At 50.2% G+C, this 16006-nt stretch overlaps 8 protein-coding genes across 8 annotated transcripts; 3 read left to right on the top strand and 5 right to left on the bottom strand.

Annotated features, from left to right (window-relative positions):
• Positions 1-219: 219 nt before the first annotated feature.
• TGAM01_v206498 (hypothetical protein) lies at positions 220-1505 on the top strand (the record flags this gene model as incomplete). The annotated part of the gene is made up of 4 exons (XM_018801734.2): positions 220-575; positions 631-771; positions 841-949; positions 1008-1505. 4 exons carry the CDS (start codon positions 220-222, stop codon positions 1503-1505), a joined length of 1104 nt encoding a protein of 367 aa, XP_018665049.2.
• Positions 1506-1907: 402 nt separating this feature from the next.
• Positions 1908-2972, bottom strand: TGAM01_v206497 (glutathione S-transferase; the record flags this gene model as incomplete). The annotated part of the gene is made up of 2 exons (XM_018801735.1): positions 1908-2813; positions 2865-2972. The coding sequence occupies 2 exons, from the start codon at positions 2970-2972 to the stop codon at positions 1908-1910; spliced, it is 1014 nt and encodes a 337-aa protein (XP_018665050.1).
• A 666-nt stretch (positions 2973-3638) lies between these two features.
• Positions 3639-5336, bottom strand: TGAM01_v206496 (phosphatidylserine synthase; the record flags this gene model as incomplete). The annotated part of the gene is made up of 2 exons (XM_018801736.1): positions 3639-5015; positions 5079-5336. The coding sequence occupies 2 exons, from the start codon at positions 5334-5336 to the stop codon at positions 3639-3641; spliced, it is 1635 nt and encodes a 544-aa protein (XP_018665051.1).
• Positions 5337-5605: 269 nt separating this feature from the next.
• Positions 5606-6174, top strand: TGAM01_v206495 (NADH-ubiquinone oxidoreductase subunit; the record flags this gene model as incomplete). Its single annotated transcript, XM_018801737.2, has 4 exons — positions 5606-5656; positions 5714-5734; positions 5823-5829; positions 5891-6174. The coding sequence occupies 4 exons, from the start codon at positions 5606-5608 to the stop codon at positions 6172-6174; spliced, it is 363 nt and encodes a 120-aa protein (XP_018665052.2).
• A 432-nt stretch (positions 6175-6606) lies between these two features.
• Positions 6607-10308, bottom strand: TGAM01_v206494 (hypothetical protein; the record flags this gene model as incomplete). Its single annotated transcript, XM_018801738.1, has 7 exons — positions 6607-6638; positions 6693-6767; positions 6849-7919; positions 7977-8279; positions 8332-8934; positions 8992-10131; positions 10215-10308. The coding sequence occupies 7 exons, from the start codon at positions 10306-10308 to the stop codon at positions 6607-6609; spliced, it is 3318 nt and encodes a 1105-aa protein (XP_018665053.1).
• Positions 10309-11576: 1268 nt separating this feature from the next.
• On the bottom strand, positions 11577-12157 carry TGAM01_v206493 (hypothetical protein; the record flags this gene model as incomplete). The annotated part of the gene is made up of 2 exons (XM_018801739.1): positions 11577-11827; positions 11893-12157. The coding sequence occupies 2 exons, from the start codon at positions 12155-12157 to the stop codon at positions 11577-11579; spliced, it is 516 nt and encodes a 171-aa protein (XP_018665054.1).
• Positions 12158-12988: 831 nt separating this feature from the next.
• Positions 12989-14014, top strand: TGAM01_v206492 (porphobilinogen deaminase; the record flags this gene model as incomplete). Its single annotated transcript, XM_018801740.1, has 1 exon — positions 12989-14014. One exon carries the CDS (start codon positions 12989-12991, stop codon positions 14012-14014), a length of 1026 nt encoding a protein of 341 aa, XP_018665055.1.
• A 463-nt stretch (positions 14015-14477) lies between these two features.
• TGAM01_v206491 (glycine cleavage system H protein) lies at positions 14478-15056 on the bottom strand (the record flags this gene model as incomplete). Its single annotated transcript, XM_018801741.1, has 2 exons — positions 14478-14872; positions 14936-15056. The coding sequence occupies 2 exons, from the start codon at positions 15054-15056 to the stop codon at positions 14478-14480; spliced, it is 516 nt and encodes a 171-aa protein (XP_018665056.1).
• Between the last annotated feature and the right edge of the window lie 950 nt (positions 15057-16006).

Raw genomic sequence — 16006 nt, 5'->3', positions numbered from 1 at the left:
AGCTCTCCTGTCACACAGCGTGGAAACCACACAATTAGCCTCTCGAAGTTGAATCTGAAGCTCCTCTGTACTGGAACCACTTCAATGACTCTTTGGACGTATTAGAAATGCAGCCGCCCCCAATCCCTTATATGCTCCCCTGCTGTTGCCCAGGTCCCTCCGAATTTTTCCTTTGTTCCTCACTCTCAGAACACATCCCCGTACTTCTCTCTAACAGCAATGGCCGAAACACATGAATCCGTATCAAGCCTAGGAATTCCGCCATCTCAATACGTCGTTGATGTATCCGTTATTGACAGTACCACTCATGTTGAGGTGCCGCTGGGATTCTTCATAAGAAACCCCTTGACTGGACATGATACCCTGAATTGTCCATCCTACGTCTTTCTTATTGAGAGTCATCAAGGAAAAAGAGTTCTCTTTGATTTGGGCCTGCGGAAGGATACGGTGTCATTCCCTCCAGTAATTCGCAGTGGTATGGCGAATTTGATTATGAAGACTGAGAAGGATGTCGCTACTATTCTTAAAGATGATGGCCGTCTTGCACTTGCCGACATCAATAGCATTATATGGAGGTATGATGAGAAGCATGAGTTACGCAGTATTTAGACTAACACCACGTACAAACAGCCACTGGCATGCAGACCATACTGGTGACCCATCTACTTTTCCACCCACTACAGAGCTTGTGGTGGGCCCCGGGTTCAAGAACAAGCTTCTTCCAGGATATCCTGCGGATCCCAACGGTCTAATCCTTGAAAGCGACCATGCGTATGTTCAGTCTCCAATTTCCAGTTCATCAAATGGCTCGGCTTGGTGCTAATCCTATGCTACAAACAGAGGGAGACTACTACGTGAAATCGACTTTCGCACTGGGCTGAAGATTGGTCAATTCCGCGCCATGGACTTTTTCGGTGACGGCAGCTTTTATTTGTTAGACGCCCCCGGTGTAAGTCATGATTTTGTCTCGCTACGTATTGGTGTAAGAAGCTCATCGACGTCTTCAGCATGCCATCGGGCATATGTGTGCCTTAGCACGGACCACGCCTACGACATTCATATTCATGGGTGGAGACGGTTGTCACCATTGCGGATGTCTGAGGCCGGCCAACGAACTACCGATACCAAAAGAAGTCTCACCATCTCCATTCTCAAATCCCCCACACTCACCAGGCTCTGTCTGTCCTGGATCTCTCCTTGCAGAAATTCACCCCAAAAAAAGTCGCACGGAGCCTTACTACACCCAATTATCGGCCGCGGAGGGACGCGATGTGCCTGAGGCCGAAGCAACTATCTTGAAGATGATAGCGTTCGATGAGAGTCAAGATGTTTTTGTCATAATTGCGCATGATAATACCCTTTTGGACGTCATTGACTTCTTTCCTGAAACAGTGAACGCGTGGAAACAGAAGGGTTGGAAGGGGACTAGTAGATGGAGGTTTTTGACTGATTTTAAAGATGCTGCTGCGGAGGCTGATCTTATAAAACCCGCTGGGAGATGGTAATCTGAGAGAAAGTGTTACAACCCAACAACCATAAGATACATACCTATGGATAAACTATGGAGCAGTGAGCCAATCAGGAGAAGGATCACCCTTTTGGGCTGTGAGCCATCCCAGAGGATCACGATTAAGATCATATCACGACCCAGCTCTTATAGTCGCGACCATAAGCCTACCTACTGACGCTGTTCAAGATTGTGGCTGAAATTTTGAAGCAAATGGCCAGAATGTGATCTAAGCAACCTCTGGTAACTTTGTTGGCGGAACTGAAGAGCAGACTGACTCGTATTACATATCAGTGCGACTATTATGGAATTAGGGGGAACGAAACAATAACCAGTTTTTTATTTAGTTGCTTTTCAAGTCATATTCACATCCTTTAAATAATATCAGCGTGTTTAAACACTAGTCCTCACAAGGTGCAACAGCAAACCCATGTCTCTGCGCATGAATCCTCACCGACCCACCATCCTCTACCTTTGCCTCAATAACCACCTCCTTATCACTAACACTCACCAGCTCTCCCACATCTTTATGATTCGATCCAGTATCTGTTGGCCACATCTTCACAAGCTGCCCCTTCTTTAGTTTCTGCTTTTGAACCAGCACATCTGTCTCGTCAAACTGCCCATCCACTTCATGAAAGTCCGAGCTCAGTATCAACTTTGCGGCCTCTTCCCCAGTCAACGTCCTCAGTTCTTCCAATTCATCCACTGCCTTTTGTGCAGTGCTCTTGAATCTTTCCATCCAGGCGAATACTTTTGGAAACTTGGCTTCTGAAATCCACTCCTCGGGTCTCGCTCCAGGCACTCTCTCCATCCACAGCAGCGGCCAAGCCATCTCAATATCACCAACAGTCGGCCCTGTTGTCCCAAGCAGCCAGTCCCTCCCATCTGATAGCAGTGTCTGTTCTAGAAACTCAAACCCATCCTTCACTCTCCGTATGGTATCTGGCCTCATCGCCTCCAAAGCTTCAGGCAGGAAAAACGACGCACCGTTCATGAGCTCGGTACGATCTTTAACAAATTCTGGATCCATCATGCCTCGAGTTTTATATAAAATAAGCTGTACAAAACATCTAGCAAGGCCAGAATCGATCATGAATACTTGGAAAAGTCGTTGCAGCGCCTTCTGCTCAGGAGTTGTCGCAACAGAAAGGCGAGCGCCTTTTCCTGGCTCCAATGCGCTGAGCTTTGCCATAATGTGCCGTGTATCCAGATAAACGTCTCTTCCAATGGTGAGAACAGGGATACGTCTGTATTTGACGCCCAGACGGCTGAGATCAGGCCGGGGCATTATGCGTGGTTGCATCTACGCTTAGTGGTCAGATATCCTTCTTGTAGGGCTGGACTCCATTCATACACATTGTTGGAATTTAATTCCTTTAAGAGCAAGATACCACAAGACTTGCTTTGAGTAAGGAGAGACCTCATAATGGTACAGAATAATAGGTTTCTCGGTTGAACCCATTTTGAACGTTGCGCAGCTCAGAATAGTGGTGTAAGTCGCAAAATGAGTGCAGTGCGGGGAAATTCAAGTCTAGACAACGTCATGGAGTTTGCATTTTTATATCCACGAGCGAAGGATTCAAGCTGATCGCGGGCGCCTTAGGCTACCAGGCATCATCGGACAGCTGATCCTTATCGCCGTAAACTCAATTGAAATATGCCTCATTTGTAGAAAGACAGGGTACTTTAGGTTGCCTCTTGCGACAATCGATCCTTATGCATGGTGACTTGAAATAGACGTAAATGGGCTAAGTGACAACTGCGTGGTGTTCGAAGGTGGAAACCGACAGGAATTTCAGCGCAACATCTCAATTGCTTCATGGTTGGTTTCATAGCCGCTTCAATGCCTGTGTCGTATATGATATTCCAATAAAATATTGCACAGTGGGCCTTTTTACTTAGCATCTATTGACTAATTGTTGTATAGTGGAGGATCGTTAATCAGAATCGCCAGTCCAACAATGCAAGGAGAATGATATGAATCGCCAATTCTTACAGTCCCATATAGTACTCACCAGATCTATTCATCCCATTCGGGTATCTCATATTTATAACCTCTCTCTCTTTTTTTACCCAACCCATGCCATTCACATCCAAACACGCCATATTTTTCCCTAGGTATCCCAAATCACAAAGCGCCTCCCACAACCTTTACAATCCACATCGCAATCCTCACCTTCAGACTAACCCTCCTCTCATTTCTTGTAAAATCATCCATCGTAACTCCAGCCGCATGCTCCTGCAGCCATTTCTGCTCTTCTCCCAGCCGTGCCTTCAACGCCTCATTCCGGGTCACAATCAATGTCCCAGCCTCCAGGTCGAGCGAGTAGCTTCGTTTCGTGTAGTTGGAACTTCCCACTATGCTCATGCTCGGGTTCGCCTCGCCAGGCATCGTGATCCACAAGCCCTTTGCGTGGTATGTCCACCCGCCAGGCTGGCCAGTCGTGCCGAAGCGCCACTCTTTCAGTGTAATGTCCCCCTCGCGGCCACGTTGCTGAACAGCATACAAAAAGCGGCGTGCGAGTAGCACATATGCATCGGGTAATAACCCAGAAACTCCCTTTGACTTGTAAAAGCCATTGGCTTCCGGCGCTGCTGTAATGACAATGTTGTTATTCGAAGCTGTGTTCAGTAGCAACTTTGTTAATGACGGCGCAGGGTTAAAGTATCCTGCGGTGAACGTCCACGACGATCCCGCATATGCTGGCTCAGACAACCTCTCCAGAATCCGCGTCAGTATAGGAAGCTCCGTCGATGTATCTGGTCGCATAACTTGAGACATCTGGCCGAGCATATAGACACGAGTATCCTTAAAATCATTATCTGGAACCTTTTCGGGCGCAGATATCAACGCTTGTAACGTAGATGTAGTGCTCTTGACAAAAGACTGCGGCTTCTCCAGCGGTGACGGAGCAGAGTTCTTTGCCGGCCATGTAAGAGTAAAACCGGCCGCATCCTCTTTTGACGGTTGAACAAGGAAACTAAACGACGTAACTCCGTTATAAAGCTTCCAAAAGTAGTCCGTCACCTCGCTGGACGAAAAGAGGTGATACCGATCCTGTCGGTTTGTAAAATAGTCCATAGATAAGTTCGCCCTTTCACCAACGTCAGTTTCAAGCCCATCAATCGCATGTTCAGCAGCATCAACATACCCAGACATGATAATCTCGTCATCCACGCCATAGAGCTTCATATGCTGCAAACCCCATCCCTCATTGATCCTCTTGGGCACATACTGCTTCTTCAGCCCCGTCAGGTTCGGCGTATGATACATCCGTATCTCCACCCGATCAGCCCCAAACTCCTCCACCAGCGGCGCAAGCAACGAAGCACAGGATGGATTCGGCGACTCGCGGGTGCCGCGCAGCGCATCCGTCAAGATGCTGAGCGTCAAGTCGGGGTTCTGCCTCAGCGCCTCTCGCAGCGTCTCAATGAGCTCTTTTTCCGACTTTCCAATATATAGAGTCGACAGGAATATCCTCTTTTTCGCATTTCGTATCCGATCCTAGTCATCAAAACTCCATCAGCCTCCTAAACTGCTTGTCTCTCTATGTAGGTCGCATCGTACCTTGAGCGTCTCGTAGAATTCCGTCGGTGTTTTCAATATTCGAATCTGGTCGCCCCGAAGATCGAAACTCGGTGCCATGCGATCCAATTCGCTCACAAACGGCGCCAGCAACCCTGCGCTTCCGCTGTGAATTGGCGCTGTGGGAGCTCCATGGGGTGTCGCATAGCTTCTGAACTGGTATCGCGGTGGTGAAATGCTCGGCTTCGATCGAAGGACTCGCGCTCTGGAGGCGCAACGAGCGCAGCTACGCACAATCATGCTCTATGCGTTCAATTGACAATGAAAATTGCAAAATGAAAGAAAAAGAAAAAGAACAAAAACTCTATCATCCAAATACTGCATGCCCAAAAAAACCCCGTCGGCATGCGGCTATCTATCTAGAGCTTGAAGCAAATCAATTCAGCCGAGCTTTTGCCGCGCTCGCGGGAATCTTCAACCCAAGCTTCAATGACCTCTTCTTCCCACCCGCGGCCAAGATTCCAGCGAACAAACCTCATCACCGGTAGGAATTGCCCGCTACCGCCACCATGTCGACGATTACAAGGACTCTGGGCAACCTGCGCAAGGTTGGCATCAAGGTAAGCGCCTCGCCAATCCCTCTCAATTGCCACCAGCTGCTAACATTTGCCGCGCAGGATTATTTCCGCCAGATGCTGGTACGTCTCCGGATGTTCTAACATCCAGCCCTTCCGACAAGCGACGACGCATAGCTAACACATAGCGCTCGCACCTCTCCTCGAACAGTACATCGGTACGCCCATCCTCGTCTCTCCCCGTCCCTCGACAGAATCCCCTCTAACTGCAGCAAACAGGTGACACAAAGGCCGGAACCCTCATCGGCACCGATCGCGCCGGCAACAAGTTCTACGAGAACAACGAGGAACTGCCCCTTCGCACCCGCTGGGTCGACTACGCCAAGCACGACTACGACGCCAGTCATATCGAGCCCGGCTGGCACGCCTGGATCAGCTACGCTGTCGACAAGCCGCCCACCGAGGACCCCCTGATTTTGCCGGGCACACGACACTTTGAGCCGGCGCTGCCCAAGCCAAACTATACCATGACGCGGGGCGCTTTCAAGACGTACAACACGTGAGTTGAAGACGAAGCAGGAGTTCCTGTCTGGGGACGACGGGCTATATAGACAGTGATGGATCTGAGCTAACGTTTGAGGGGGTACAGAACGCAGCCGAAGATCAACGTTTGGGAGCCAGTGGTCAAGGACCGGGTATGAGTGGTTTTTGGGAGGAACAGATGGTGTACATATTTGAAAATCGCACAACAGCAAAAAAAAGAAATCGAATAATAGACACGGGCACGCGTGCATTACTCGGTGATTATCAAGAGAGACAATTATGAAGACTTGAAACGTGTGTTTTATTCAAGAAAACATTTTACTTCTTTTAAATCAAGCTGGAAAGATCAACAAAAAGACTCAGTACGATCTAATCCCATCTATTGCGGCGCAACACATGATCAAAGCAAGCTCGGAATCCATACGCCGTGTCACAGCGTCTACGACCCAACTCTACAGTTTGCTTTCTACAGCTGACTTGATAGCTATAAAATCATTAGCAAATTGAATTTTGAAACGCCGTGAAACCTGATACTTACCATCACAAGAAACCTTTGCATCGCCAAACAACATCTTGGTATTTGGCATGTAAAACATCGGGTTCGGCACATCAGCTATCAATTGCGTGTCAGCATCGTTATCATAGTACACGCACTAAAGGATTCAAAAGAAGGAAAGGAAAGAAGGGCACTCACCATAACCACTGGCCAAAGTGCGCTTCATCACAATAACTTGCTTAGCCTTCCAAGCATGCAAAACTGGCATGCCCTCAATGGAACTGCCCTTTTCCATAGCAATCGGGTTCACAGTATCGTTGGCACCAATTACCAAGACTAAATCAGTCTCGGGGAAGTCGTCGTTAATCTCGTCCATTTCCAGGACGATGTCATAAGGAACGCTTGCTTCTGCCAACAGCACATTACATTGCCCAGGCATGCGACCAGCAACTGGGTGAATAGCGAAGCGGACAGTAATGCCCTTGGACCGCAGCGATTGGACAATGCTGGAGAGTGCGTACTGTGCCTTTGCAACGGCCATTCCATATCCGACAACTATGATGACGGACTCAACGTTCACTAGCTGGTCTGCAACATCCTCTACAGATGTTTCAGTCGCTTGGCCCTCTGGCTTATACTCCAAGGCTTGCGTCGGAGTTCCTAAACCTCCGAATAGGACGTTGGTCAGGGAACGATTCATGGCGACACACATGATGTATGACAGAATAGAACCAGAAACGCCTATCAAGGCTCCCACAGACGTCAAGAGAGGATTATCCAGCATAAACCCTTCAGCCACCAGAGCGAAGCCACTGTACGCGTTCAACACTGTGATGACGACGGGCATGTCAGCGCCTCCAATTGCAGAGGTTGTCGTGTATCCCTTGATGAAGCTCAGCGCCGTGTTAGCTGCCAGTGCTCCAGCAGCAATCATTGGAGCGCCAGGCGCCATGGTAAGAAAAGCACCAAACGTAGCAGCATTGGTTGCTAGCAGTCCGCTGTTGATAATATGTCGGCCAGGGAGGAGCTTGGGGCGAGAAGACATGCGACCTGCGAGCTTCAAGAATGCAACGATTGATCCAGTAAAGGTTACGCCACCAATCAGAACACCAAGATATGCAGTAACCATGTGCAGAGTGGTAAGGTCAGAAATGTCGCCCATGACACTGCCAATACTGGTTAAGACGGCTGCAAGACCAACGACTGAATGCAAGGCAGCGACAGTCTGGGGCAAATCAGTAGGCGTGATTCTCCTTCCAATGACCATGCCTAAAACATTTTTAGTAGCCATAATCACTGGCCAGATATAGATAATAGATAACTTACCAGCAATGGCTCCTATGGCAGCGAGTCCAGTGAATTGCGTCAAGACCTCGGGAGAAAAGCCCACGGCAGCTAGACTGGCCAACACACCGGTGCCGACGCCGAGAATACCGAGCATGTTACCCATGCGAGCAGTTGCTTGGGATGCCAAACCTGAGAGAGATCCAATACAAAGAACAGAACTGATAAGATAACCTGCCTGGACAAGACCAGCAGTTCCAGTCGCCGCAGCAGCGATGAAGCCTCCGCCAAAGAGAGTAGCCGGGATTGCGTAAAGCCAGGGGTATTCAGGGGGATCAGTAGGTCCTAACAGATAATTAGCTTGTCCGCTTATCAAATTAATTGACAAAAGACTTACGCTTGAACATGTCGAGCATTCGTTTGGTGATGACGAAGCCACCACCAACATTCACAAAAGCCAGCAAAACACTGAGAGCGCCAAAGGTTTGAGGAATTGTCTCGGGCAAGTAGCCTCCGCCGAGAACGAACAGACCGCCAATACCAACCATACCAGAAATTGCATTTGTCACGCTCATCAATGGAGAATGCAGCGCGGGTGCCACGCCCCAGACGACGCGATAACCGATCAAACTAGCCAGAGCAAAGGTGAACGCATTAGACATGAAGAGGGGTCCGGTGAACTTTCCAAGAGCAAGCATGCTTGTCATTCCGGCAGTCACAGTAGCCACCTCTCGGGTCTTTTTCTGCCAAGGGGTGAGTTCCACAGCTTCGACTGCAACGGCGGCTGCGGGTTTGGCTGGTGCTGGAGGAGGGGCAGGACGAGGAGCGGGCGGCAAGATTTCTCCCTTTTGCATGACAATGGCGCCTCTGACGACTTCATCAGACAAATCAATTCCAAATTCATTTTCCTTGGGAGACATTGAAAGCAAGAGTTTGGTAATGTTGTTTGAGTAGAGAGTAGACGATTGGGTCGGCAAGCGAGACGGGAGATCAGTATATCCTACATTACCATATTAGTATAAAAAGTTTGAACATCAGGGACTTATGAGCAGCTTACCAATAACCTTGACATCATTGTAAGTGATCATTTCGCCTGCTTTGGTGGCCTCACAGTTGCCGCCAGCCTCAGCCGCGAGGTCGACAATAACACTTCCGGGCTTCATGACATCGAGCATATCCATTTTGATGAGTTTTGGGGCAGGCCTTCCAGGAATCAGAGCCGTAGTAATTATGATATCCACTTCCCTGGCTTGTTCCTTGAAAAGTCTCATTTCTGCTTCGATGAACTCTTTGCTCATCTCTTTAGCATAACCTCCAGCGCCGGAACCATCTTCTTGCATGTCGACTTCGATGAATTCAGCACCAAGAGACTCAATCTGCTCTCTGACCGCAGGACGGGTATCGAATCCGCGGACAATGGCACCCATGCGACGAGCAGTTGCGATTGCGCTTAGACCAGCTACACCAGCTCCAATGACCAAAACTTTGCAGGGCGGGATCTTGCCAGCAGCCGTGACTTGGCCGGTCAAGAATCGACCAAAGACGTTGGAGGCTTCCAGGACAGCCTTGTAGCCAGCAATGTTGGCCATGCTACTAAGGGCATCAAAAACCTGAGCACGAGAGATACGAGGGACCATTTCCATTGCAAAGTAAGTGGCACCCCGGGCAGCAATCTTCTCAACAAGATCTTTATTCTGGCCAGGCTGGAGGAAAGAGAGGATCGTTTGGTCTTTCTTAATGGCATTGACCTCGGTGTTTGAAGGCCCTCGAACTTTGAGTACAATATCGGCAGCAGACCAGACGCCATCAGGGGAGTCGACAAGAGTAGCGCCAGCTTTTTCATAGGCCTCGTCCAAGAAATCAGCCGCAGCCCCAGCTCCGCGCTGGACCAAGACCTTGGAGTATCCCTTCTTTAGGAGCAGAGCCACATTAGTTGGAGTCAATGCGACCCGGCGCTCTCCTGGAAACGTCTCCCGCGGCACACCAACCGTGAGTTGACTGTAAGGAGTCGTGGGCGGCACCACAGTGGTCGCGTCCGTCGAGTAGGCCTTTGGGAAAAGAGCGGGAACTCGTGGAACCGGAGAGTCACGGCGGACCAGCGCCAGAGACTTTGCTGCCGCGGCGACAACTGCAGTTTGCCGTTGAGCCCCCGAAGAGGCATGCCATTGGCGGTGGCAACTCACCAAGGGCTTCACATCTAGTATCACAGAGTCAGAAGTCGTTGCTCGCTGGCGCCTGTAGAGGCGCAATTTGCGCACGAGAAAGGTCTCTATCTCTTACTTTGAATTCGAGAGCGCAAGAAGCGCGACGAAGAAGCAGTAGTAGGCGAAAAGTAGAGCTCGGTGGCCAGTGGGCGAAGCACAGAGGACGCCATCACGAATCGACCCTCATCTGAGGCGACTTGGACGTGACACACACAAGATTCTAGCTATAAATGTACCTGTATGCGACAAGAATTTAGAAGAGATATTTATTGATAATCGCCGAAAACATACCAGATCAGCTATACGAGCTCACATCGGCTGATGTCTCGACAGTCGTCAGCAGAGCTCATGCGAGCTGCAATAAGAGCGCTTAGTATCTGCCGAATCTGTCAAAGCAACAGAAATCACCTCACGATAAAGCAAAGAATAGCTATCTGGAAGAAGCAAAAAAGAAGAAAAAGATAAGAAGAGCAAGAAAATCACTCGATCGCAACGCGTGCGCGGGAGGAGAAGTGGCTTCTACAGCAAGCTCGGTCGTTAAAACCCCCGCTCCGCCGACTCCAAGTTTTTAACGGCCGGATAAAAAAAATAAATCACATCAATACAAGAATGGTGACATCGTCGGAGCATCTTTGACTTCCAGTTCTCCAAAGATACAGCCGTCGCAAGCAGAATTGCGCCGGCCAGCAAGGTACTCGTCCGCGGACAACCTTCTCTTTTCTGACGTTACCACTAACAAAGAGACGGCCATCAGGTGCGGGGTCCCCCAAAGGGGGGTCTCTCCAAGAACTTACAGGGGGATCAGAAGAGCTTACAGGGGGGCGTGAGGGGAGTTTAGGCGGCACGGCCGCTAAATGATCCCCCACTGCGGGGGAATTATCGGCGCTAAAAGCTGGGGAAGGGCGACATGGGCAGCACGAAGCGGCAGCAGGCCGTATTGGGATGATTTGCGCTGATGGGAGGCTGGAATCGTGCTTTTGGGGTGGTTGCAATGCGAGGCGGCTCCGACGCAGCCGAGCGTACATACGAGCTTAATTCCATGGTGTGTACTATGCGTATTATGCAGTTCAGAGCACAGCTGAATGCGCGGGATATGCGGGAGGGGAAGGGGGAGATCAGGAGATTTAAAGTGGGATATTGCCGGGTGATTTACTAAAATGTAACAAGGAAGGGAGCGATAAAATGGGATATGGATTAGGCATTATTGGCTGTAGAAGCTACTATTACTAGATATTATCCAGGTTTGCAGCACCTGGTATGAACCCAGTAATCAACTCGAAGCAACTTGGAGTCCCAAACTCGCGCATCAAGTGGTGATTAATCTGTTGTATCGTGATATTAATGGTATTAGTGGCAAGAGCCAACTTCAAGTGCAGCATTTAAAAACGTCCATCCAAGGAAAAGAGTATAGGATTATAGTAAGACACAAGTTCAGCCATCACAGCTCCATCTGGCAATTCCCCCCGTGGCACGGAGTCTCGCATCGGCCCCGGAAATCGGGCCCAATGTTCAGGCACTTGTCGCACCCGCAGACAAGATCCAGGTGCGTGCCGACCTTTTGATCGGCATCTTCGCAGAGACAAATGTACAGCGCAGACGAAGTGTTTGTTGCGGGAACGTTGTTGTTGCAAGATGCGTGAGGAGTCTTGCAGTATGCCTCGGCCAGTTGCTTCTGAGACCACGGTTTTCCTATGGAGTATTTGGATCAGCTTCACTCATCTATTAGAGACTCCAATTTCTTATGCATGACATACTCATGCCCATTAGTACAGATGCGCAATAGGTGTAGCCGCACTCGCAAATGGGCCCCTCCGGCACGGGAGGTTCCCTGGTAGCCGCAGGAGGTGGCGCGTCCTTGGAGGTGGAAGTCGAGGTGCTGGTGGTGGTCGAAGACTCAGGAACTGGTTCCGGCTCTTTGGAGGAGAGTGGCGGAGGGGGCGTGGCGGGCGTTGGAAGCTGGGGCCTGGGATTGGCGGCCGAGAGTCCAATCAGGGCAACTAGAGCAATGGCCAGCTTCATTTTGGCTGTAAACTTAATCGTAGAGTGTTTGTAGATTTGATCAGATGGAGATGTGAGATGTTATCAGTCGCGGGCTGGCAGATGTGAGGCATTCGTTCACTATCCCATCTTTATATAGGCATGTCTCCTCAGCATTGATGGTTCCATCTCGTTATAAATAGCACTCCGATTCAATTGGGTAGCACCAGATCATGGAGATCGACAAGAATTAAGCTTCCGTCTTGACAAAAGTGATGCTTGTGTTTCTAACTCGGCTCCATGCTCTACTTTCATCTCTATATTTCGTCACAACACGCCATCTATTCTTCACAAATACACAATCATGCAAATATCACGTAATGAGCTCCTCATCTTGACACGAACAGGAAACAAACAGCCAAATTAACCAGCAATTTTGTGACTCGATATTTATGTTAACCAATTATGGAGATTAACTAAGATGACCTACCTTGGAACTTGTGTCCGATTCTCGGGCCATCGTCCCGATAAACCGACAGATGATTTCACGTCTAATAAAAGAAAACAGTGTTCTATACTGCACAATTCCTTTCAATTGGTTCACCAACTAGGCGATACTCACATACAATTCACACGACTCGTGTGAAGCCATGAGTATGCAATGACCTACCCTGCAAATACAGTATCATGTACAATTCACACAGTATCTACAATCCCACCGCTGCTTTGCACAGTGCAAATACCCCGCCGAGTTGCCGACTACCCCTCCATCGGCATTCGGAATCCTTCTCGAACCATTATCGCCTCTCAAGAAAATTAAACTCCCACTCTCACATCTCCCCCATCACCACAACCTCAGACATCTCCCCCAAAATGGCCGACGACAAATCATCAGGCCTCGCACAGGGCCCAACAACCATCAGGGTCGGCACGCGCAACTCGCCCCTCGCCCTCGCCCAGGCCGACATCGTCGTCGCAGCCCTCCAGGCCGTGCTGCCCGCCTACTCGTTTCCCATCCACGGAATGACAACCACCGGCGATCGCGACCAGACGACGGCGCTCTACAACTTTGGCGGCAAGGGCCTGTGGACGACGCAGCTGGAGGACAAGCTCGAGGCAAACGAGCTCGACATCATTGTGCACTCGCTAAAGGACATGCCCACGACGCTGCCCGAGGGCCTGCTGCTTGGCTGCGTCACCAAGCGGGAGGACCCTCGTGACACGCTGGTGCTGAAGAAGGCATTGGTCGACAAGCACGGCTGGAAGAGCCTGGCCGACCTGCCGGCGGGCAGCATCATCGGCACCAGCAGCGTGCGCCGCATCGCCCAGCTCGCGCGACGATACCCAAACCTCAAGTTCAAGGACCACCGGGGCAACATCCAGACGCGGCTGCGCAAACTCGACGAGGACCCTGAGCTCACGGGCATCATCCTGGCGGCGGCCGGCCTGCAGCGAATGAATCTCGACGCTCACATCTCGCAGTTCCTCGAGCTGGACAATGGCGGCATCCTGCACGCCGTGGGACAGGGCGCACTGGGCATTGAGTGTCGCGCCGGCGACCAGAAAGTGATCGATGCCCTCAAGTTGATCGAGGACAAGAACGCCGCTCTGGCAACGGTAGCCGAGAGGAGCCTGATGCGCGCGCTGGAGGGCGGCTGCAGCGTGCCCATTGGCGTCGAGACCAAGTGGGTTGCGCCGGGCCAGCTGAGGCTACGGGCCACGGTCGTGTCGGTGCAGGGCACAGAGGGCGTGGACGGCGAGGAGGTCCAGACGATTGCGTCCGCAGAGGAGGCCGACAAGTTTGGCGTCAAGATGGCGGCCGATCTGGTGGACAAGGGCGCAAACAAGATCTTGGACGACATCAATAAGAACAAGCCGGCACCACCGCCAGCCCAATAATAATTGGTGTAGCTTGCTGTACGACTATGTGCGAATGACACGGAAGGACAAGGGCATGGGGATATGGAGGGAGGAAAAAATTTGCATCATCATCATAGCTATGTGATATTCTCTTTTTAACGACGCACGACAAACCACAAAATGTATACCCTCATCTGATGTAATATGGCATGGTACACAAAATGCGAACTTGTTTGTTTGCTACATAGATATACAAGATTTAAATCCATCCCTCCGCTGATTACCAGGTTGAACTGTTTTGATTGTTTTTTTTCTACACCATTTCAGGCCAGCTCTTGTCCATTGCCCTTTCAATGAAGAGATAATTCTCTCTTTTTCTTTATAAGTTCTTTTCCCCCTCTCTCTTGTTAAAGCGTCACCGTCTCCATATTTCATGCCAATATCTTAGTCAAAACATCCCCATCGTCTAATCTTTTAGCCGCCCTCCCTTTACTCGGCCTCCTTACTCGGACGTAAACGCCTTGTATGCCTCCGCATCCAGCAGCTCATCAAACTGCGCCGCGCCCTCCTCATCCACCTCAACCTTGACAATCCAGCCGCCGCCGGCGCTGTCGTCCTCGGGCACCTGGTTGATCGTGGCGGGCTTCTCCTCTAGCAGGGAGTTTGTGTGGGTGACCTTGCAGCGGATGGGCGCGTTGATGTCGCTGGCGCTCTTGACGGACTCGACGGCGCCGATGGAGTCGCCCTGGTCGGTCCATTCGCCCGCGGGGGGGAGCTCGACGTAGACGACGTCGCCCAGCTGCTCGGCGGCGTACTCTGAGATGCCAATGACGCCGGATTTGCGGTCGGCCGAGAGGTCGATCCACTCGTGGTCCTTGGTATATTTGCGAGCGAGGCCTGGAATTGAATGATTATTTAGATATCTGCTGTAAAGAACAGGTTAGGCATTCAGAAACGTACTCATGCGGCTGCTGGAGAAGCTTCTGAAGGGCATCGCCAGTCGAGCCATCGGGGCAGCGCGGGGCGCAAAGCGCATGGCCACGGGGCGGGCAGCGCGCAGGGAGGTAGCAATTGAGGCCATTTTTGTGTCTGGAGGATTTCGCTGTTTGCCGAGGAAGCTTTAATTAAAGACAGAGAGAGGAGGTTGAGCGAAAAAAAGAGAGAAAACAAAAGAGAAGATCGTCAATGACGCCCCGAATGATATGGAGTCTAGTCGGTTAATTGTTTGCTCTTATCGGAGGCGCTAAATGGGCTGTTCGGTACGTACCCTTGTGGGGTTGATTTGCAGAAAAAAAGAACAAGCTTGGCTTAGTCACCCTAAAAGCCGCATTGTCGTTGGACACTCAAAATTAAGAAACCGATGCAAGGCGCCGGCACCCGAATCGCTATTATTTGGACTATAAACAGATGATAAGGGGCCAATTATGGGCGGTGGACGAAGCGATTTCGCAGCTGGTGCCCCTGCATTGCGAGGTGCTAATTGGGTAATCATTACTCTACTGGAATGGGGGAATATGGGGATGCTTCTGATAGCGATAACGGCGGGTCGAGCCGGGTTTACGGAGTTGCAGTGTTGCAGCGTGAGATTTGCGGTGGGTTGAAGGATTTTGGGACACGGCATGGATTATGTCAATGAGAAGAGATGGAACAATTCCAAGTCATTGAGTTAAATCAATAAAGAAAGAAGAAGCAAAGGGAAAAGAAAGGGCGAAATATGGTGGCCGGAAACTTCATATCCGCCATAGTCACGATAGTCTATAAACTACGAGAAGTGAACTTCAAAAACAACAAAAGAACAAAAATAGAAGATCTCCAGAAGCGGAATCGAACCGCTGACTTTTCGATAATCTGAACAATTACAGTCGAACGCCATGAACCAACTAGACCACCCGGAGTTGTTTGTTCTTCTTGGAAGAAGGTGTTGTATATTCAGTTTATAAGAGAAGTTTGATAACATATTGTGAGTTTCAATTTTCCTCCTACAAAATAGCGAGCATAATATGGTGCTAGTCCCGCCCTATAGTTGCTAGC

Source organism: Trichoderma gamsii (assembly GCF_001481775.2).
Source record: "Trichoderma gamsii strain T6085 chromosome Unknown Scaffold_22.2, whole genome shotgun sequence".
Taxonomy (NCBI): Eukaryota; Fungi; Ascomycota; class Sordariomycetes; order Hypocreales; family Hypocreaceae; genus Trichoderma; species Trichoderma gamsii.
This window is presented reverse-complemented; position numbering and strand designations above follow the sequence as displayed.